We start from the raw sequence: 22,931 nt of genomic DNA, 5'->3' as shown, positions 1-22,931 counted from the left end.
CGAAGTCTCATTTATCGTAATCTGGAACTGAGCAGAAGCAACCGGAGTGCAGAGGAAGGCGGGATCATCCACAGTTGAGTTTATTCTGCTGAGCCCCTGGCAGGCATATTCTGGATAATTCCTCTGCACATGTATCTGCCATCAGAAGATGGTGATTTGGAATGGATCAATAAGATGCTAAGAAAGACAAGTGACATTTCAGACTTAAAAGTCCTGCAAACAGTCAAGAAGTCACATGGACGTGTCCCACGGTTCTATGATGTGAGACGGTGGGTGCTGAAACAAATACGTAAGTGGATCTTAAGGAGTACTCATATTTTTTTTATTCTTACACAATCCAGCAAGCAGGAGGTATGCATATATGTGTGCATATATGTGCATATCTAGCTACATCTATTTTTGGATTTTTTTTTCCTAGGACTTAATTATGCTTTCATATGCGAATTTATCTGAAACCTTTTATTGCATTTAACTCCATGCTTCTTAAAAAGTAGGTTAAGACACGGAAATATGCAAAAGGAATTTTGAAAGGAGATTTATCCTGAACAGAACAAAAGTACTGTTAATATAGTATATTCTTACTAACTTTGTATCTGGAATTCCTTTGTTCAATATGGAGGAAATGTGGAAAAATATACGTATTCATACATCCAACCAACAGCTTTCTCATTGGAGGCCTCTCTTTGCATGCTTTGGGGAGATAGAAGTGATCATTATAAACACTTGGCCCTCAGGGAACACGCAGTTTATTAGCACAGAGAGTGTCAGCTAACCACAGTTACAGTGTGACCTGTGAGTGGTGTCCCATCTGAGTGCCAGGGGGCACTGGGATACATTGGGATTTGGTGAGCAGAGGCTTCTATGCAGCCCTACAGAAAGAGTGTCTTGCTTGTCTTAGCTAAAATGTGAGGAATGGTAAGCTGTCAGGTAAAGATGGGGTGATGTGGCAGGATGAGACTGCAGTGAGCTTCCTTGTGGATTGAATGGCAGTGTGTGCAGAGGGCCAGTGGGTGCCACTGATATGAGCTGGCTGTGGGGAGGTCTGAACTTGGCAAGGGTGTGACTAGTGTGGAAGCCTACTGGGCCCTCAGCCTTCCAACTGCCTTCCAAATGCAGCTCTCATTCTGCTCTCTTCTTTCTGTGGCTTCTTGGTTATGGTCTTATAGCCCTGATTGTAACACCAACTACCAAGTTGTTCATGTGTCTCTTATGTCCTTTGTGGGGTTTATTTGGGTAAAGTAAATAAGATATGAATCATTTTTCTACTTCCTTCTATAAAGTTATATTTTATGTGCATGTGTGCTTTCCCTGCATGTGTGTGTACTCCGTGTTAAAAACTGCTATCGCACCCTATTCTTTTGGGGAGGCCAGAAGAAGGCACGAGAGACTCCCTAGAACTGGGGTTATAGACGTTTGTGAGCCACCATGTAGGTGCTGGGACCCAAACAATCCTGGCCTTCTGCAAGAGCAGCAAGTACTTTTTTTTTTTTGGCTGAGCCATCTCTCTGGCCCATTATTTTGATAATTCGTTTTTAGCATTAAAAGGACCAATGATGAAATGTATGAGCCATGGGGGGGGGGGTAAATTATTCTGTCCTTCCCAGAGCCCAAGTCTCTGTTTTCACAATTCTCTCTAATTCTTATAGTAAAATGACAAAGATAAACTCGAAATTACTGACACAACAACACAGCCAGAAAGACAACAAGAAACAAGAAAAGAAAACAAAACCGCACACTGTAAGTTAAGGGTTCTTTGATTACGTACATCTTCTAAAGAGTGATAGACCTCGTAGTTGTATTCAGATAGAGACCGTCTGTTTCTCTGGGTGTGCACGCTGTTTTCATTTTCCACAGCTTTCTGAAGATCTTCGATGAGGACCCTGAATTTGAAACATGACAAAAAACGAAAGCCAAGAACATGTAAAAAATCAGGCAATGCCAAAAATATAATTGAATACAGAATAGAGCCTTGTAGAAGTGTCCCAGTGTTCCATGGAGTGAGAGGGAAAAAAGAGTCTGCCAAGTGTGACATTTCTAAAAATACCAAACATCGAGAAAGTGTTCTTTTTCAGGAAACGAAAGCTGTTGAATAAGTGGTGTAATAAATTTAAAGTGTAAATTATAGTCAGATGTCCCCAAATAATATCAGTGCGGTAATAATAACTACTACAGAGTAAGCATCTATAACCATGCGGTGATGCTGTACACACGTACCCCGGCTGGGTGCTTACCAGAAGCCAGCCACTGTGCTGTGTTTGCTCTTCAGTAACAGCCTTTGTGTTGGACTTCGCTATTTCTCTCTCATAAATGGGGAGCCTGAGACTCAGTGGGGTTAGGAGTCAGTGTCATTCCACTGGGAATGCAAAGACAGAATCTGAGCTTGGGGTGTGACTTCAGGTGCAAGGAAATGGAATGGAAGCTCTGGCTGCTCTGAACGCCTTCTCCACATCTTTCTAGAAACTTCTAGCTGCTCACATGTCCTGCATCCTGCATCCTGGATCCAGGAAAGAGAAAGGGTAGAAGGAGCTTTGGTTCTCAAGAGGGAACTGGAGTGATAAAGGTGGACAATGCCATCTCATCGACCTGCAGTGCCAGGAACGCCAAGGCAGAGGAGCTCTGTTCTGAAACTGGATGCATTTGGATACTGGATGCTATGGCCAGCCTAGGGCTGTCAGGCTGATGGCTGTGGTGTGGGGCCAGCAGCTCCAGACAGAACCATCTGTGGTGCTGATGTGACATCTGAGATAAATCTGAGGAATTAACAGTGTGACGGGCCACTGCTGTAGAGAATGGTGTGAAGAGACAGACATATTGTTCGCCTGCAGTAAGTATATCAAGATGTGAGAGAACTTTGGTGAGACCTTCTGACTGTGGCAGGTGGCTTAAAAGCTTTGTTTTCATGTGTTATCTTCCAAAGGGAACCTGCTGCTTATGGGGTAAATTTTATTAAAAGACATGGGGTAGTATCTCTAAGGGACATTAAGAATAATTTATATAGGTCACTTTATTAAAAGAATTATCAAATGGACTGAATACATACTTTTTGGTACCTGTAGGAAACAATTTACTTCAGAGCCAGACATTGCCCTGACTGGCTTGCTGTCTCCTAAGTCCCCACTGCAGACTGCACAGCTAACCAGAAACACACTCTAGACTTTTGTTTTGAAATGGACTCTAGACTTTTGTTTTGTTTCTGTATGTTGCAGTTGGAAATGTTAGGAGAGGTGAAGTGGGAGAAGACTCCTTATTTTCTTGGTAGTTGCCAGTGGTATCTCAAAATGGTGAGTCAAAGTAATTTGTCAAGCCAAATCTCTTCCTTATCAGCAGTTCTTTTCCTTCCCAGAGGTAAGAAGTTTTGTGTGGTGATTAGGTTCGTGGCCTGAAGGACTGAAATAGCACCAAGGCAGACATTAAGAGCCAATGAGAACTATGCCAGGTTCTAAGATCCTTGTTCTTGGAGAGAACTTGGATGGTTGGGGAGCTGAGTTTGATTAGGAGAGATGTGGTAATAAACTTTCTGATATCCCAGTGACTGCAATAAACTTCAGGCAGGTTTGCCTCTCGGTAACTAACGTGTATTTCCTTAACTGTCCTATGGATCAAGTGTCTGCTTCATCCAGCCCTCTCCTTGACAAAATCTTTCTTCTAGTCCAACTTAAGAAGTCTCCAGGGTGGGTTCCTTATTCCTGGAATATCATCAAACTGATACAGGTTTTGTAATCACTTAAACTGTGTCTCATACAGGCACCAAGAGGCCGGTCTTAAATTAGAGAACAGTTGTGATTTGGTAGTCCAGCCCCACATTCTTGTTAGATAGTTGAGTGGAAACCAGAAAGCATATTGAGAAAACTGGTCACCAGAAATGACTTTTCTAAACCATTATATTTTCTTAGATTTTAATAGATGATTGTGATTCTTTTCCAATTACATTTATTTATTTGTGTGTATGTGTGTGAATGACTGCATGCCTTGGTGCCTGTGTGTGATGTGTGTGATGTGTGTGATGATGTGTGATGTGTGATGTGTGTGTGTATGTGTGTGAATAAGTGTCTGAATATGTGTGATTGAGTGTGTATCTGTGTGTGAGTGTGTGATTGAGTGTGTGTGTGAGTGTGTGTGAGTTTGTGTGTGTATGTGTGTGAGTATGTGTGTGTGTATGTGTGTGTATGTGTGTGTATGTGTGTGTATGTGTATGTGTGTGAGTATGTATGTGTGCGTTTGTGTGTGTGTATGTGTGTGTGTATGTGTGTGTGAGTATGTGAGTATGTGATTGTGTGTGTGTGTGTGTCTGTGTGTGTGTCTGTGTCTGTGTCTGTGTGTGTGTCTGTGTCTGTGTCTGTGTGTGTGTCTGTGTAGGTTAGAAGTCAGTTTGAGAGAGTTGCTCGCTTAGTCCACCATGTGGGGCTTTACTTTAGCTTGTCAGGCACAGCAACAGGTTCCTTTTCCCACTGAACCATCTCGTTGCTTCTGGCTGTGATTCTTATTTCAAGTGGGCACAGCCCTATAATGGTGATAAGAACTATTAAAAGCTTTTCAAATGATCTCATCACTACCTCCAATTCCCAGACCAGGAGAGGACTCTCAAAAATGTAAATTTCATTGCCATTTTTTTAGGTATATATAGAATGTCTTTTTTTTTTTTTTAAATAAAAAAGGCAGAGTGAGTCATCTTACTGAGAGGGTTGACCACCCAGGGCCATAAACAATGAGTCACATCACTGCCACTTTACAGATCACTATAGTGATACATCCTATGTAGTTGTACAGAGTAAGTGATAATCTTTTGAAAATACCCCAGGCTGCAATAATAAAAGTCAATTAAAATGATCTCTACCTATTGTGCCTATGGAATTTAATTGACTCTTATGCGCTATTATCTTGGGACTGACAAAATGGGTAATTTTAAGTGATTGTTCTTCATGGGGAAACAGCTGACTTAAAATACTTATCCCCTCTCTTCTCGGTGACACACAGTCTGATTATTTTTCTATATCAGTCCCACGCGAACTAGAGTTAATAGCAGGAAGTAGAGGCTTGTTAAACTAAGTGGTATGTTCTTTTCTACTGAACAATAATTAATGAAGCATTCGAGTTGTTACTGTGTACCTATAGATATAATTACCAAACTCCTTCCTGCTAGGCATACAGGGTATCATAGCTTGCCTCCCAAGCTGCAGAAGTGAGGAAAATGTGAGCAATATGAACAATGGTTTTCTGCACAGCTGTGGTTCTATTCTAGAAGCACAGAGAAAATTTCTACAAAAAGCATGCCAGTGCTTTAATAAGCTGCAGATAGTCTTCTGTTTGTGTCACCAAGGATATCCCTGGTACCTTGCTCCTGTCATCAGCAATAAGCTTTCAAGATTCATAACTTACTTAATTCACATTTTTGTCGGAACACTCTCTTTCTTCTTGTCTGCTCCCCTCAGTTCTGATATAAATATGATATATGATATATGGTATATGATATATGGTATATGGTATGTGATATATGATATATGATATATATCTTCTTGCATTCCATGATCTTCTATGCTCTTCCACAATTCTGCCCATAGTCTCCCCCTTCCTTATCCAGACTAGATACCACCGATAAACCCTTGAACCAGTATTTCACTGGGTTACTTACCACACCAACCTTTCTATGTTTCTATCCAACAGATCACCAGTCCTCTACCAATGTTAAATTCTCTTCTCAGCAGCAACCAGGCTGCCAGTTCTTACTTCTGTTTTTTTTTTTTTCTTGGCATCATTCTTTAGAATACATTTTTTTCACACCTTGTAAATAATTTTGTTTCTTACTTTAGAAAACCACCAGCTAAGTTTTCTTTCAAACTAAGAACTCCCAACTCAATGGTCTCTTTTCTTTGGGTGGGGGTGGGGGCTGCAGTCTTGGAACTGACCTAGAACTCACTGTGTACCCCAGGTTGGCTTAGAGTTTGTAATCCTCCTGCCTCACTCTCCAGAATACTGGTAATGTATGGCACGTGACGGCTGGTTCTATTATTTTAAATTGACCAATACTCATTCCTTCCATGTGAGAAGATGGGGCCTATTTCCTTCTGTCAAATCTCTGCTATCACAGTATCTCCCACCTGGCTGTCGATGCACCACACCACGTTTCTCCTTCTGGCACAATCTCAAGGTTTCTGAGTGGTCATTGGTTCTGTGTGACTCAGTGGTCACTTCTTGCTCTCTGCTCTCCTCTTATGGCAACTGCCAGGAGGTAGATTCTGCTCTGCGTCTGTCATCACTTTTCTGTCTTCTGTTCCTCACAGCTGAATCTCACCGTCAACGTTGGTAATAGAATTTCCATCACCAAATCCAGAGACTGGTTGGTTCCTTTCTGGTTAAGTGCCACTGTAGCTGGGGACCGTCATCCCACTCTCTGAAATCATTCTCTTCTTTGCCTCCCATAACTGACTCATAACTGACTTACTCGATTCTGCTGCAATTGTTTAGAAACGGTCTGAATATGCACATTTATTCGCATCTGTCTGCTCAGTCTTCTCCAGGTCAGAAAACCCAGCATCCTCCTTGATTTCTCCCTTTTCGCCTGCTAGCTTTACCCTGGGAAGACCATTCGGAAGCTTCCCCTTGCTATTTGGATTATTTCTATCTTCTGCTATTGCAGTCCCAGCTAAAAATATGGGGCACTTTTGCTTATATCCTCAAGGGGGCAGTGCCACTCATAGCAGTCTGGGCTCCTCACCTTCCCTTTGCATTCTCACAGTGGTGGCCCATTGTGTACCCTTCCTTTGTTCGCCTTGTCCCCTATATCTGGCAGGGCCCCAGTCTTATTCCGTCTTTTGCTTGCAGACCAGGCAGCTGCAGGAAACCATTTCTTCTCTCCCTTCCCTTTGGCCATTTTAGCAGTGCCAGGTGGTTCTTCTCTCTTAATACACTAAGAGATTGTGTTGCCATTGATGACAGTGCGAACAGTGAAGTAGCACGTCTATGTGACAGTTCCTACTCTCTATTAGACAAGTAAATTCAAACACCACTTAAATAAAACCCTTGTGGAAACTCTTGATAAACAACTTGAATACAGTCGCTATTCAGTTGGATTTAGTACAAATAAAACTTGTTACAAATAAAGAAGAATGCTTACTTGTACTGGATGTTGGTTTCCTGTAAGATTGCTAACAGGGTTCTGGAAGCATTTTGGGTAACACGGACATCAGTAATTGTCCCCTCTGACACATAGGAGATACTGCTGGGCTGCCACAGGTCCACCTATAGTGCAGGAACCAACCTATAATTCATATGTAGTGCAGGTGGGAAACCAAGTCATGATGACAAGCACATTATCTTGTTTCAATACAGTAACGGCAAACACATGCAAACTAGATTCACTGCTCACATCCGCAGGGTTAAACTCTCATTCCATCTGGCTTGAATTTATGCCCCCAATTTTATCAGAGTCATAGAATTTGATCTCAATTCACAACACGTTTACATCACAAGGTTAAAAAAATGAGGTAAAGGTCTAAAATTATTTTTTAAAAAATTTCTTGTATAAATATTTGAATAACTTCAAGAAAGAGAAAGGTATAGAATCTTTTTTTTTGCCACATAAGGAAATTGTGGTTCATTGCATTTGGTAGCCTTTCTCCCACTTTTGCAGTACTGAAACAGTGGAGACAGGCTTTCATTGGGGGACAAAGAGTCGACTTTCTTTCTCTTGTGCAGATAGTCCCTCTGCTAGCTTGCAAGGGCAGATCTGAGTCAGCTAACAAACCAGTCAACAGTGTGGGAAAACTGAAGTGTGGGGCTGGGAGAGCTGCAGAGGGGTCATTCCAGCCATCTGTTAGCCCCGGGCAAGGATACAGCTAGGTCTGTATCACGTTGTCCCCAGGGACAGGTCTGAACCAACCTTGTAAGACTCCAGAAGGAGACAACTTGACAACATTCTAATTTAAGTGCCAGCCATGTCCAATAAGACTGCCAGATATGTTTCTTAATCCTTCATGCTGACGCACAGCTTCATTTTTAACCTTGCTCTGCTCCTTACTGAGGTTGATTCCTTCTCCGTATAAGAGGCTTGTTGGTGACTTCACTCACTTTTACATTAGAAACCTTAACAAGACTTGCCATTCCTTTAACCCACTTTCTGAAGGGGCTGGAGAGCCATAGGTGCACAAAATAATGTGAATCATTGCTCCAGAAATACATCTGTAGGTGCTATTTTTCTGAGATCCACGCTTAAATAAACCCTCATCCCACAAAGAGAGTCTTCCCATTGGAAAGTACCATGGAGATAATAAACTCAAGAGGAGAAGTCTAACTGAAAGCTGACACCACTAATAGTCACAGGAACACCCGTAACCCCAGCCGTGTGAGAGGCTGAGTCAGGAGGACCATGAATTTGAGAGTAGCCTGGGCTAGACCCTGCCACAAACAAATAAGCAGACAGCAATGACAATAAATCCCTAGATGATCAGAAAGCATTAGAACTAATAGGGACTAACAAAAAAAAATAATATATAAAACCAGGAATCAACATCTGGCCACATCAGGCATATACGATTTCAGAACATCTGAATATCAATGGTAGTTTCTACTGTTTTAGGCTTTTTAAAGTTAGCACACAAGGTTTCATTATAGACTATGCATACATGTAATCATTCTTTGTTTTCATTTATTCCATTTAAAAACCTTCTAATTTCCTCTGCTACTCCTTGCTGGTCCCCTTCCTCTCCCTGATAGTTGTCCCTTCTGCTATCATGGTAAGGTATTCTATTTCCAACTAACCCTCCTGTAAGATGCCTTCTTCCTATCTCATGACTCCAAGCACACACACACACACACACACACACACACACACACACACACACACACACTCACACCACTATAGATTTTTCATATGAGAGTAGGTTGTGTTTTTTTTTTTCTGTTTCTGGTTTATTTCTCTTAACATAATGATTTGTTGTTCCATTAATTTTCCTGTTATGTGTCATGATTTCATTTTTATTTATGAAAATCCATTTTTATTTTGTTACAATTTTTTTTTTATCATGCTTATGGCACTTTTTAAACACATTTGACGTTCTGCCTCTTCGCTGCTGTGAGCCGTGGTAGCTGTGGGTGTTGGGCATACATGTAGGAGTGGCTAGATCATTTAGTCGATCTAGTTGTAGTTTTCTTTTTGGCAACTTCCACAATGATTTCCACTGGAGCTGTTTAAGTTTACATTGTCAAATACATAAGGAACCCAAAAGCTTAACACCAGCCACTACAGTAAAGGAAGCAACATAGTTAAAGACTGGGCGAAAGATCTGAATAGATGTTGCCCAAAAGAGGAAACACTAATGGCCAATGAATGGTTCCTATCCAAAGGGAATGGTCAGCCTATCAGAGATGTCCACAACCTCATGTTCACTGCAGCAGCACTGTTACAGCAGCTCAAATAGTTAGCATCGATCTACATCAACAGAGGATATATAAAGTGTGCAGTGCACACACAGTGGGATGCTAGTTAGCTGTAGAAGAGTGGACTTTGGTACTTGCAGCAAAACGCATGGAAAGGTATGGTGCTAAATGAAACAAACTATATGGGGAAGTTAGAAATGTCAGCCTAAATGTAGAATAGTGACTATTACAGATTAGGGAGAATGTGGCGAGTGGCTAAAGTGAGGCTGCAGAATGGGCACACAAAGCAGTCACACAGAAGAAGTAAGTTCTATTGTTTCATGATACAGAGGGTGAAGACAGCTTGCAGTAATCTATTCTGTACTTTATGAAGGTCTAAGAGAGAAGGGCTCCAAACCTAAACTGATGTGAGAGATGCTCTATTTACTCTGGCTTGATCAGTGCGTGCTGTATGTATGTGCTGCAGGGCCCACTGAGTTAATATGCACACTTAACACAGGCACATAAGTTAAGCCATAGATGTGTGTTATCATTGCTATTTGAAAAGTAAGAATGGGTATAGTTAGGACAAAGTTCTATTTGACGTTTCCAGTTAAGATAAAGAACGGCACGAGATTGCTTCGTCATTCGGGGAGAGATGTAGAGATGGATTTAAGGGTTCTGGGTGGGAAGCAAGAAGTCAAATCAAGCTGATGAAGAAAGTGGGGATGCTTCCTAGCACAGAGGCAATCAGCTGGGTGGAAAGTCTCTACAGCGACAGCCCTGAAGTCTGACTCATGAGGAGCAAGTTCAAGCTTTGTGCTTGAGTGCATGTGAGATGTGGCTGCATTCTCCAACTTCTCTGGCTTTTACATTCTTTGCTGGAAAAAATCAAACAGATTAACTAATCCCTTGATAAACAATTGCGGCAGTTTGATTAGGAACATCCCCATAGACTCACACGTTCGAATGCTTGACCTATGGGGAGTGGCCTGTAGGCATACATTTTTGTAACCTACTTTTTTTTTTTTTTATTAACTTGAGTATTTCTTATATACATTTCGAGTGTTATTCCCTTTCCCGGTTTCCGGGCAAACATCCCCCTCCCCCCTCCCTTTCCTTATGGGTGTTCCCCTCCCAACCCTCCCCCCATTGCCACCCTCCCCCCATTGCCGCCCTCCCCCCATAGACTAGTTCACTGGGGGTTCAGTCTTAGCAGGACCCAGGGCTTCCCCTTCCACTGGTGCTCTTACTAGGATATTCATTGCTACCTATGGGGTCAGAGTCCAGGGTCAGTCCATGTATAGTCTTTAGGTAGTGGCTTAGTCCCTGGAAGCTCTGGTTGCTTGGCATTGTTGTACTTTTGGGGTCTCGAGCCCCTTCAAGCTCTTCCAGTTCTTTCTCTGATTCCTTCAATAGGGGACCTATTCTCAGTTCAGTGGTTTGCTGCTGGCATTCGCCTCTATATTTGCTGTATTCTGGCTGTGTCTCTCAGGAGCGATCTACATCCGGCTCCTGTCGGTCTGCACTTCTTTGCTTCATCCATCTTGTCTAATTGGGTGGCTGTATATGTATGGGCCACATGTGGGGCAGGCTCTGAATGGGTGTTCCTTCAGTCTCTGTTTTAATCTTTGCCTCTCCCTTCCCTGCCAAGGGTATTCTTTTTCCTCATTTAAAGAAGGAGTGAAGCATTCACATTTTGATCATCCGTCTTGAGTTTCGTTTGTTCTAGGGATCTAGGGTAATTCAAGCATTTGGGCTAATAGCCACTTATCAATGAGTGCATACCATGTATGTCTTTCTGTGATTGGGTTAGCTCACTCAGGATGATATTTTCCAGTTCCAACCATTTGCCTACGAATTTCATAAACTCGTTGTTTTTGATAGCTGAGTAATATTCCATTGTGTAGATGTACCACATTTTCTGTATCCATTCCTCTGTTGAAGGGCATCTGGGTTCTTTCCATTTTCTGGCTATTATAAATAAGGCTGCGATGAACATAGTGGAGCACGTGTCTCTTTTATATGTTGAGGCATCTTTTGGGTATATGCCCAAGAGAGGTATAGCTGGATCCTCAGGCAGTTCAATGTCCAATTTTCTGAGGAACCTCCAGACTGATTTCCAGAATGGTTTTACCAGTCTGCAATCCCACCAACAATGGAGGAGTGTTCCTCTTTCTCCACATCCTCGCCAGCATCTGCTGTCACCTGAGTTTTTGATCTTAGCCAATCGCACTGGTGTGAGGTGAAATCTGAGGGTTGTTTTGATTTGCATTTCCCTTATGACTAAAGATGTTGAACATTTCTTTAGGTGTTTCTCAGCCATTCGGCATTCCTCAGCTGTGAATTCTTTGTTTAGCTCTGAACCCCATATTTAATAGGGTTATTTGTTTCCCTGCGGTCTAACTTCTTGAGTTCTTTGTATATTTTGGAAATAAGGCCTCTATCTGTTGTAGGATTGGTAAAGATCTTTTCCCAATCTGTTGGTTGCCGTTTTGTCCTAACCACAGTGTCCTTTGCCTTACAGAAGCTTTGCAGTTTTATGAGATCCCATTTGTCGATTCTTGATCTTAGAGCATAAGCCATTGGTGTTTTGTTCAGGAAATTTTTTCCAGTGCCCATGTGTTCCAGATGCTTCCCTAGTTTTTCTTCTATTAGTTTGAGTGTGTCTGGTTTGATGTGGAGGTCCTTGATCCACTTGGACTTAAGCTTTGTACAGGGTGATAAGGATGGATCGATCTGCATTCTTCTACATGTTGCCCTCCAGTTGAACCAGCACCATTTGCTGAAAATGCTATCTTTTTTCCATTGGATGGTTTTGGCTCCTTTGTCAAAAATCAAGTGACCATAGGTGTGTGGGTTCATTTCTGGGTCTTCAATTCTATTCCATTGGTCTATCTGTCTGTCTCTGTACCAATACCATGCAGTTTTTATCACTATTGCTCTGTAATACTGCTTGAGTTCAGGGATAGTGATTCCCCCTGAAGTCCTTTTATTGTTGAGGATAGCTTTAGCTATCCTGGGTTTTTTGTTATTCCAGATGAATTTGCAAATTGTTCTGTCTAACTCTTTGAAGAATTGGATTGGTATTTTGATGGGGATTGCATTGAATCTGTAGATTGCTTTTGGTAAAATGGCCATTTTTACTATATTAATCCTGCCAATCCATGAGCATGGGAGATCTTTCCATCTTCTGAGGTCTTCTTCAATTTCTTTCCTCAGTGTCTTGAAGTTCTTATTGTACAGATCTTTTACTTGCTTGGTTAAAGTCACACCGAGGTACTTTATATTATTTGGGTCTATTATGAAGGGTGTCGTTTCCCTAATTTCTTTCTCGGCTTGTTTCTCTTTTGTATAGAGGAAGGCAACTGATTTATTTGAGTTAATTTTATACCCAGCCACTTTGCTGAAGTTGTTTATCAGCTTTAGTAGTTCTCTGGTGGAACTTTTGGGATCACTTAAATATACTATCATGTCATCTGCAAATAGTGATATTTTGACCTCTTCTTTTCCGATCTGTATCCCTTTGATCTCCTTTTGTTGTCTGATTGCTCTGGCTAGAACTTCAAGAACTATATTGAATAAGTAGGGAGAGAGTGGGCAGCCTTGTCTAGTCCCTGATTTTAGTGGGATTGCTTCAAGTTTCTCTCCATTTAGTTTAATGTTAGCAACTGGTTTGCTGTATATGGCTTTTACTATGTTTAGGTATGGGCCTTGAATTCCTATTCTTTCCAGGACTTTTATCATGAAGGGGTGTTGAATTTTGTCAAATGCTTTCTCAGCATCTAATGAAATGATCATGTGGTTCTGTTCTTTCAGTTTGTTTATATAATGGATCACGTTGATGCTTTTCCGTATATTAAACCATCCCTGCATGCCTGGGATGAAGCCTACTTGATCATGGTGGATGATTGTTTTGATGTGCTCTTGAATTCGGTTTGCCAGAATTTTATTGAGTATTTTTGCGTCGATATTCATAAGGGAAATTGGTCTGAAGTTCTCTTTCTTTGTTGTGTCTTTGTGTGGTTTAGGTATAAGAGTAATTGTGGCTTCATAGAAGGAATTCGGTAGGGCTCCATCTGTTTCAATTTTGTGGAATAGTTTGGATAATATTGGTATGAGGTCTTCTATGAAGGTTTGATAGAATTCTGCACTAAACCCGTCTGGACCTGGGCTCTTTTTGGTTGGGAGACCTTTAATGACTGCTTCTATTTCCTTAGGAGTTATGGGGTTGTTTAACTGGTTTATCTGTTCCTGATTTAACTTCGATACCTGGTACCTGTCTAGGAAATTGTCCATTTCCTGAAGATTTTCAAATTTTGTTGAATATAGGTTTTTATAGTAAGATCTGATGATTTTTTGAATTTCCTCCGAATCTGTAGTTATGTCTCCCTTTTCATTTCTGATTTTGTTAATTTGGACACACTCTCTGTGTCCTCTCGTTAGTCTGGCTAAGGGTTTATCTATCTTGTTGATTTTCTCAAAGAACCAACTTTTGGTTCTGTTGATTCTTTCTATGGTCCTTTTTGTTTCTACTTGGTTGATTTCAGCTCTGAGTTTGATTATTTCCTGCCTTCTACTCCTCCTGGGTGTATTTGCTTCTTTTTGTTCTAGAGCTTTTAGGTGTGCTGTCAAGCTGCTGACATATGCTCTTTCCTGTTTCTTTCTGCAGGCACTCAGCGCTATGAGTTTTCCTCTTAGCACAGCTTTCATTGTGTCCCATAGGTTTGAGTATGTTGTATCTTCATTTTCATTAAATTCTAAAAAGTTTTTAATTTCTTTCTTTATTTCTTCCTTGACCAGGTTATCATTGAGTAGAGCATTGTTCAATTTCCACGTATATGTGGGCATTCTTCCCTTATTGTTATTGAAGACCAGTTTTAGGCCGTGGTGGTCCGATAGCACGCATGGGATTATTTCTATCTTTCTGTACCTGTTGAGGCCCGTTTTTTGACCAATTATATGGTCAATTTTGGAGAAAGTACCATGAGGAGCTGAGAAGAAGGTATATCCTTTTGCTTTAGGATAGAATGTTCTATAAATATCCGTTAAGTCCATTTGGCTCATGACTTCTCTTAGTCTGTCTACATCACTGTTTAATTTCTGTTTCCATGATCTGTCCATTGATGAGAGTGGGGTGTTGAAATCTCCCACTATTATTGTGTGAGGTGCAATGTGTGTTTTGAGCTTTAGTAAGGTTTCTTTTACATATGTAGGTGCCCTTGTATTTGGGGCATAGATATTTAGGATTGAGAGTTCATCTTGGTTGATTTTTCCTTTGATGAATATGAAGTGTCCTTCCTTATCTTTTTTGATGACTTTTAGTTGGAAATTGATTTTATTTGATATTAGAATGGCTACTCCAGCTTGCTTCTTCTGACCATTTGCTTGGAAAGTTGTTTTCCAGCCTTTCACTCTGAGATAGTGTCTGTCTTTGTCTCTGAGGTGTGTTTCCTGTAGGCAGCAGAATGCAGGGTCCTCGTTGCGTATCCAGTTTGTTAATCTATGTCTTTTTATTGGGGAGTTGAGGCCATTGATATTGAGAGATATTAAGGAATAGTGATTATTGCTTCCCGTTATATTCATATTTGATGTGAGGTTATGTTTGTGTGCTTTCATTCTCTTTGTTTTGTTGCCAAGACGATTAGTTTCTTGCTTCTTCTAGGGTATAGCTTGCCTCCTTATGTTGGGCTTTACCATTTATTATCCTTTGTAGTGCTGGATTTGTAGAAAGATATTGTGTAAATTTGGTTTTGTCATGGAATATCTTGGTTTCTCCATCAATGTTAATTGAGAGTTTTGCTGGATACAGTAACCTGGGCTGGCATTTGTGTTCTCTTAGGGTCTGTATAACATCAGTCCAGGATCTTCTGGCCTTCATAGTTTCTGGCGAGAAGTCTGGTGTGATTCTGATAGGTCTCCCTTTATATGTTACTTGACCTTTTTCCCTTACTGCTTTTAATATTCTTTCTTTATTTTGTGTGTTTGGTGTTTTGACAATTATGTGACGGGAGGTGTTTCTTTTCTGGTCCAATCTATTTGGAGTTCTGTAGGCTTCTTGTATGTCTATGGGTATCTCTTTTTTTAGGTTAGGGAAGTTTTCTTCTATGATTTTGTTGAAGATATTTACTGGTCCTTTGAGCTGGGAGTCTTCACTCTCTTCTATACCTATTATCCTTAGGTTTGATCTTCTCATTGAGTCCTGGATTTCCTGTATGTTTTGGACCAGTAGCTTTTTCCGCTTTACATTATCTTTGACAGTTGAGTCAATGATTTCTATGGAATCTTCTGCTCCTGAGATTCTCTCTTCCATCTCTTGTATTCTGTTGGTGAAGCTTGTATCTACAGCTCCTTGTCTCTTCTTTTGGTTTTCTATATCCAGGGTTGTTTCCATGTGTTCTTTCTTGATTGCTTCTATTTCCATTTTTAATTCCTTCAACTGTTTGATTGTGTTTTCCTGGAATTCTTTCAGGGATTTTTGCGATTCCTCTCTGTAGGCTTTTACTTGTTTATTAATGTTTTCCTGTGCTTCCCTAAGTGTGTTCAGGTCTTTCCTGAAGTCCTCCAGCATCATGATCAAATATGATTTTGAAACTAGATCTTGCTTTTCTGGTGTGTTTGGATATTCCATGTTTGTTTTGGTGGGAGAATTGGGCTCCGATGATGGCATGTAGTCTTGGTTTCTGTTGCTTGGGTTCCTGCGCTTGCCTCTCGCCATCAGATTATCTCTAGTGTTACTTTGTTCTGCTATTTCTGACAGTGGCTAGACTGTCCTATAAGCCTGTGTGTCAGGAGTGCTGTAGACCTGTTTTCCTCTCTTTCAGTCAGTTATGGGGACAGAGTGTTCTGCTTTCGGGCGTGTAGTTTTTCCTCTCTACAGGTCTTCAGCTGTTCCTGTGGGCCTGTGTCTTGAGTTCACCAGGCAGCTTTCTTGCAGCAGAAAATTTGGTCTTACCTGTGGTCCCGAGGCTCAGGTTTGCTCGTGGGGTGCTGTCCAGGGGCTCTCTGCAGCGGCAGCAACCAGGAAGACCTGTGCCGCCCCTTCCGGGAGCTTCAGTGCACCAGGGTTCCAGATGGTCTTTGGCTTTTTCCTCTGGCGTCCGAGATGTGTGTGCAGGGAGCAGTCTCTTCTGGTTTCCCAGGCCTGTCTGCCTCTCTGAAGGTTTAGCTCTCCCTCCCACGGGATTTGGGTGCAGAGAACTGTTTATCCGGTCTGTTTCCTTCAGGGTCCGGCGGTGTCTGTGGCAGGGGTCCTGCCGCTCCTGGGCCCTCCCCCACGGGAGCCCAGAGGCCTTATACAGTTTCCTCTTGGGCCAGGGATGTGGGCAGGGGTGAGCAGTGTTGGTGGTCTCTTCCGCTCTGCAGCCTCAGGAGTGCCCACCTGACCAGGCGGTTGGGTCTCTCTCTCACCGGGTCTGGGAGCAGAGAGCTGCTGCGGGCCGGGATCCGCGGGTGTAACCTACTTTTAATAAAGGCTGAACCTCTCCTCTGGCCCACCACCCAGCAGAGGCAGTGGAAGAGAAAAGTTAGTAGGATGTGTGGAAGTGGACCTGGTCAGCAACAGTTCTTTGGGGCGAGCTTGATCTTCTTCAGTCCCATAGCAAACACAAAATATGGCTCAACAACTTCAGTCTAGTCCAGTTCATCAACTAGAAGCTGTAGTTCAATCCCGAGGAAACTGACTGGCTCACCAATCAGCCTGAGGTGAGGCCGCAGAAGCGGCAAGCTACTGCAGGAACCTCTTGAGCAGTTCTTGGTGAATTTCTCTTAATGGCATTGTTACCATAAGTTGAGCTCAACAACACTATATAAGGTGAACCAACACATGTGTGTTATTAGTGAAGAATAATGAGGCAGAGCAAACCAAACTAATGCTCAGTGCTCGTCTCTCAGTCTCTGTGGGGTCATATTTATACTCCTTCATCATAGGTCCTTTCATGTGTTTGCTAGATCAAAACATCCTTTCACCTGCATCTGCTTCAGGAGAACATTTTTTTCTGTGTCTGCTCCAGCAAAACATCCTTTTACCTGTGTGCCCCAGCAAACTATCATTTGACGTAACTGACTTTCCAAAGGAATGAGAAGTTTCCACGTCAGTGGCACTATTAGGAGGTGTGGCCTTGTTGGAGGAAGTGTGTCATTGTGGAGGCAGGCCTTGAGGTCTCCTATGCATTAGGTCTGCTCAGTGTGGAATCCAGTCTTTTGCTTCCTGTGGACCACCATGTCTGCTTGCAACCTGCGATGCTTCTTACCGTGATGACTATGGACTAAACCTCTGAAACTGTAAGCCAGAGCCAGCTAAATGTTTTTCTTTATAAGAGTTGCCTTGGTCATGGTGTCTCTTCGCAGAGGTAAGACACTAACCATGACAACAATGTTTAATAATGCAAGCTGTTGCTAGTTTTGTTGTAACGGGAATGGGAAGATTTTAGAAAATGCAATGATGATAAGGGCAACATCTGGTGCTTGGCAACATGAGTGTGAGGCCAAAATGGGCAATTTATCCCAGGAGTCTGTGCCTTAGTTTCCATATTTATGAAATGAGATTATGAACAATATACTTTTCATAGATATTTGAGGTATAAATGAATCAATACATGTAGAATGTCTAAATTGTGATCTGTGCACCAGGCATTCATCAAGTGATTAATGATTTAAAATAAAAATATTCTAATTCAGACTGACTCTAATTCCATGGCTTCCTGATCCTTCTACTGCATTACCTCGTTGTCCAGACTTTATGAGAACTGTCCCACTCGTCTGTCCATCCCATGGTATTATTAGGCTCTCATCTTCTCTCAGTCTCAGGATGTGTGTGTGTGTGTGTGTGTGTGTGTGTGTTTGTTTGTATGTGTGTGTGTGTGTGTCTGTCTGTCTGTATGAGTGTAAAGACACATGCGTGTGGTTGTCAGACCATAATAGGGTATCAGAGCCCTGAGAGTTGTAGCTGTCTGACATGGGTGTTGAGAGCCAAGCTCAAGACCTCTGTAAGAGCAGGAAGTGCTCTTAACCATTAAGCCATCTCTCCAACTCTTCCAAACTTATTTTTCAAAATAGATGAGACGAGGTCTCTCACTGAACTTGGAACTCTGTGGTCAGCTAGACTGGCTGGCAAGTGAACCCAGGGACCCTCCTTCTTCAGCAACCCCCAACCCTCTGTCTTCCTCACTGCCTGGACTGCTGGCTTTTTAACATAGGTCCTGGAGTCCCACCCTCCTGCCCTTAAATTTATAGAACAAACACTTTACATGCCAAGCCATCGTTGAAGGTCCCACTGAGAAAATTTGTGAGATAACTTACTACCAGCTCAGCCTTTGGTTAGAACTTGATTTAATTTGCATAATCATATTAATTTAGTATGAAGATTCACAAAATCTTAGTATACCAGAGCGTGCCTTCTCCTGTTTACTCTTTATGTTGCCTTTTCCGACTTGCCCATTTATCCTCCTTGAATCTTCTGCTAGAATCCTTGTCTGCTGTCTCCTGGGAAGCGTCTTTGACTGCCAAGTTTAGATCAAGTACCTTTGATATCTGCTTTTGTGGAATTCTGTTTCTTCCAGTCTGCAATTTTTAATTGTATTTCATTTGCATGATTGCTATACTCGCCTTCCCAGAGCTGCATTAATAAGTCAGAAAAACTGGTTAGTTTAAAATCAATGTATTCTTTGGGCCAGTATTACAGTACTGGCAGAATCGTGCTCCCTCTGAAAACTCTGGGCAGCGTCCTTGCTGGCCAATTCCGACTTCTGGTGGCTCTGAGCATTCCTTGGCCTATGGCCATGACATCTCACTCTCTGCTTCTGTTTCTACATGTGCTTCTGACATGGGTCATGTTAATTCTGAGGATTTTGCCTTTGAACTTTGAGCCATCTGGATCATCCAGAATGGTCTCATCTGATATCCTCCTGATTACACTCACGTGCTCAGACATGGCCTTTTCATTGTTTTTGGAGAATTTCACTTATGAATATTGTATGGGCATTTTCCTTTTCCTCTTCTTCTCTCCACTTCTTCCCATGGTTCCTCCTATGGTTCCTCAAATTCATGAAATCTCCTGTAATTATAATTGTCACATTCTAGAAGCAAACTGCTGAGATCATTTACTGTTGCTTATATGGGTTTAGAGCTCACTTGTAGGGATCGGCTAGTCAGAGAGGACTGAGTCTCCCTCTTTTACTGACCATTAGTTGCCTGTAGCTCTCCTTATGGGGGTGAAACCTGGTGAGAATCCTCCCGCCCCACACACTGACTTGTCAATTAATGTTGTCATTTTTAGGCCCTGTTTAGGTAACTATGTTGTTGGGATTTCTTGATGCAGCCTCCCTGTCATATGTAGAAGGCATTGTCTCTCTGAAGACATCATGTTATGACCCCTGGCTCTTACAGTCTTTCTGCCTCCCATTCCTATGATGTTCCCTGAGCCTTAGGTATCGGTGTTATGTTGTCAATATATCAATTGGGACTGGCTATCCTATGGTCACTTCTCTGCGTTTTGGCAAGTGAGGCTTTTGTAATTGTCTCTGTGTACTCCAGAAGACTTCCTTAGTGAGGGGTGAGAGCTACTCTTATCCGTGGAGAAAGGACAGGGACTTAGAAATGGTATAGTTTATGTCATTTTTGGGGGTTCCCATCCAACTCATTAAATTCCTTATAGACATAGACATGTTTGAGGCTGGAGAGATGGCTCAGCAGTTAAGAGCACTGCCTGCTCTTCCAGAGGTCTTGAATTCAATCCCCAGCAACGCATGGTGGCTTACAGTCATCTATAATGGGATCTGATGCTCTCTTCTGACAAACAGGTATACACGCAGATGCATACATTAAATGTATAAATCTTAAAAAACTGTTGTTTCCCCATTGTCTTGTAAGAGTGGAGATTGGTGCTTCATCCTCGCATTTCCATCTTCCCAGTATGTAGGGCAGGGCCTGGTACTTAATAGACATTAAAGAAATACGTTGTAGGTAGGTTGACCACATGTATTTTCTCTTTAATATATTTATTTCATATATTTATTCATTCTTTGGGAATTTAACACATGTATATGTGTATTTTAATTAATATTTACATCTATCTACCCCATCTTTTCATTCAATTATAAGCTATTTTCAAGACTTTTCTACCTTACCAAGAAATTAAGAAAGTGGCTACCTCAGATTTTATGTACATGGCCCATGAATGAACTCAAATATCCTTACTTCTAATGTTAATATTTCAGAACATTTATAGACTAAGATACTTCTTAGGTCCTAGTATGGTGGCATTCTTTTCTGATGATTGTCAGACCACTTCAGTTAGAGAATGAAAGGAACACATAAGGGGTGTGTGTGTGAGTGTGAGTGTGTGTGTGTGCGTGTGTGTGTGTGTGTGTGTGTGTATGTTATGCGCATGTGTATGTGTCTGTGTGTGCATGTGTGAGAGTGTGTGTCTGTGTATCTGTGTGTGGTGAGTGTTTGTATATGTGTGTGTACATGTATGTGTGTGTGTAACTATGTTATTTGTTGTGCTTATTATGACATTTTAATATCTTTGGGCTTCTGGATGGGAAACTTGGCCAGGGACCATATTCTATGAGTGGGGGATAGATATGTTGGAAGCTGTTGGAATCCTGCTAATTTTATCTTCCTTTCCCCTTTATCTTTTCTCTCTTAGCAGATAAGCAATTTCTACTGCCTGCAAACAGCTTTAGCAATCCCAATAGCATCCTCTCTGATCCAGAAATTCAGGCAGCAAACTCTTCCTAAAGTAGTTTTTGTTTATGCTATGCTATTAAAGAAAATAAAAACATATTAAAAGTAATTAGTTACTCAAATAGTAATTTTAATTAGTTAGGACCCGAACTGGCTCAATATTAAAATTTGTTAGTCCTTTATATTTGAGACTCAGTAATTTATAAGTGAACTCTTATTTTGGCTCACAGTTCTGAAGGCTGAGATTCAGAAAGCATTGTCACATAAAGCAGGGACTTTGTGTTGCTTTAATTCATGTCAGGAAGCAGAAGGAAGTTGGTGTGCACAGATGGGGTCACATTCAGGATGTGGGCAGTTATGGAATAGCTCACTACTGTGGAAACCAAACAGCTCCATGAGGGCTAACTCACCAACAGGAATTAGTGCTACACGAATTAGGGAGGGGCTAAGCCATCCATGAAGGTTCCTTTTCAAGGCCTGACTACCCTTAGAGTCCCCACTCCCAAACAGTGATGTCTTGAGGCATTAACATCCCAACACATGAACTCTGGAGGAACTCAGACCTTGTAATGAACAGATCCATCTAGACGGAAGCATTGGACTGTAAATTTTGATGTGATTTAATAAACTGAGTGCTAGTTACTAGGTAGACATTATTTCTGCAGCACTGAGGTCTTGTTTTCCCATATTACTGATTCTCCACTTCTTCCACTGAATATAAACCTCTACAGTTTGGTAGGGTTGTTCATAAAAATAAGGCATGCATCTCAGATGAGAAAAGAAATCTTAATATCTTTCTAAATGAATCATTTTTTTCCCTGTTTTAGCCTTTGAGACATGGTCTCACTGTCTCTTGCTTGAACTCTCTATGTATACTAAGCTTGTTCCCCAACTCACAGTGATCCATCTGCTCCTACTTCCCAAATTGCTGGGGTTAAAAGTAAGCACTACCATGCCTGACTTTGATTTTTACATTTAGTTATTTTAGAAGAGCACTGAAGGCATTCAGCCAGTGAAGACTAGAATATATGTGACGTTTCAAAAGTTACGTTTATTGGTTTGTTGCAACCAGGACATTTCAACATGAGGAATGTTGGAGCACTGACCCACCATAGGGTGACCTTGTGTAGGGGTTAAGGGAAGTGGGGCTTTTACTGCACTGAATGCTTCTGAGCAAGGGGAGCAATCTTGTTATCTAATGTCATAATTATATCTAGCAGATGTGAGGAATAAAGTGGAGACAGAGAGCTTGGGTAGGCAGAGAAGTAGTATTCTCAACAATTAGCCAGGAGTGTGTTTATCATTTTTCTGTAATATATAATTAATTTCACTTTGGTCCATGGTTAGGTATCTGAGTATGTTCTTGTTAGTCTTATTTCTTGGTGTAGCCTTTTCTAAATGTTTGTGTTCACCACAAGATACCACATTCCAGCTGAGGTGGCCAGGCTGGCTTTCCCTTTCTAAAGATAACCACCAATCCATTTAGGCCAGGTGGTAGCTAATGGTTATCAGATGGGCCAGGGAGCCTTGGAAGTGACTTGGGAACTCTGACATTTGAGTTTATGGACGGAAAATGTAGACCTGCATGACTCTACCTAGAAAGAATTAAGAATCAATAACGTCAGATTCTGAGCCTGCATCTTTCTGTAGCACCACAGAACTCTACTTTTTTATGGAAGCAATTTAGGTCTAGCTTAATTTCTGCCCTGTAAGTAAATATTTGAATATTTACAAGTTCTAAGGAAAGGTCCCTGGCTTTCTCACTAAAGGCTCAAAGTACTTAATCACCACACAGAAAGCTTATTAGAAGAGGGAACTTAGTCTGCTATTCTTTGATGGCTTCATGGAACCCAATATCCATAGCTGGGAGAGGTGGCACATACCTTTGATCC

The 22,931-nt window shown here is 41.6% G+C and overlaps 1 protein-coding gene across 2 annotated transcripts in view; it reads right to left on the bottom strand.

The window, feature by feature from the left end:
- Cpa6 (carboxypeptidase A6) overlaps positions 1-22,931 on the bottom strand; it is a 371,225-nt gene that overhangs the window by 106,849 nt on the left and 241,445 nt on the right. Inside the window, 2 exon segments of one of the 2 annotated variants that reach the window (NM_001415862.1) lie at positions 1,766-1,880; positions 7,112-7,236. In NM_001415862.1, the coding sequence (NP_001402791.1) occupies positions 1,766-1,880; positions 7,112-7,236 (240 nt within the window). 2 annotated transcript variants of the gene reach the window in all.

The sequence above is a fragment of the Rattus norvegicus genome, chromosome 5, assembly GCF_021556685.1.
Source record: "Rattus norvegicus strain SHRSP/BbbUtx chromosome 5, alternate assembly SHRSP_T2T, whole genome shotgun sequence".
Taxonomy (NCBI): domain Eukaryota; kingdom Metazoa; phylum Chordata; class Mammalia; order Rodentia; family Muridae; genus Rattus; species Rattus norvegicus.
The sequence above is the reverse complement of the archived record's forward strand: the minus strand, read 5'-3'. Positions and strand labels throughout refer to the sequence as shown.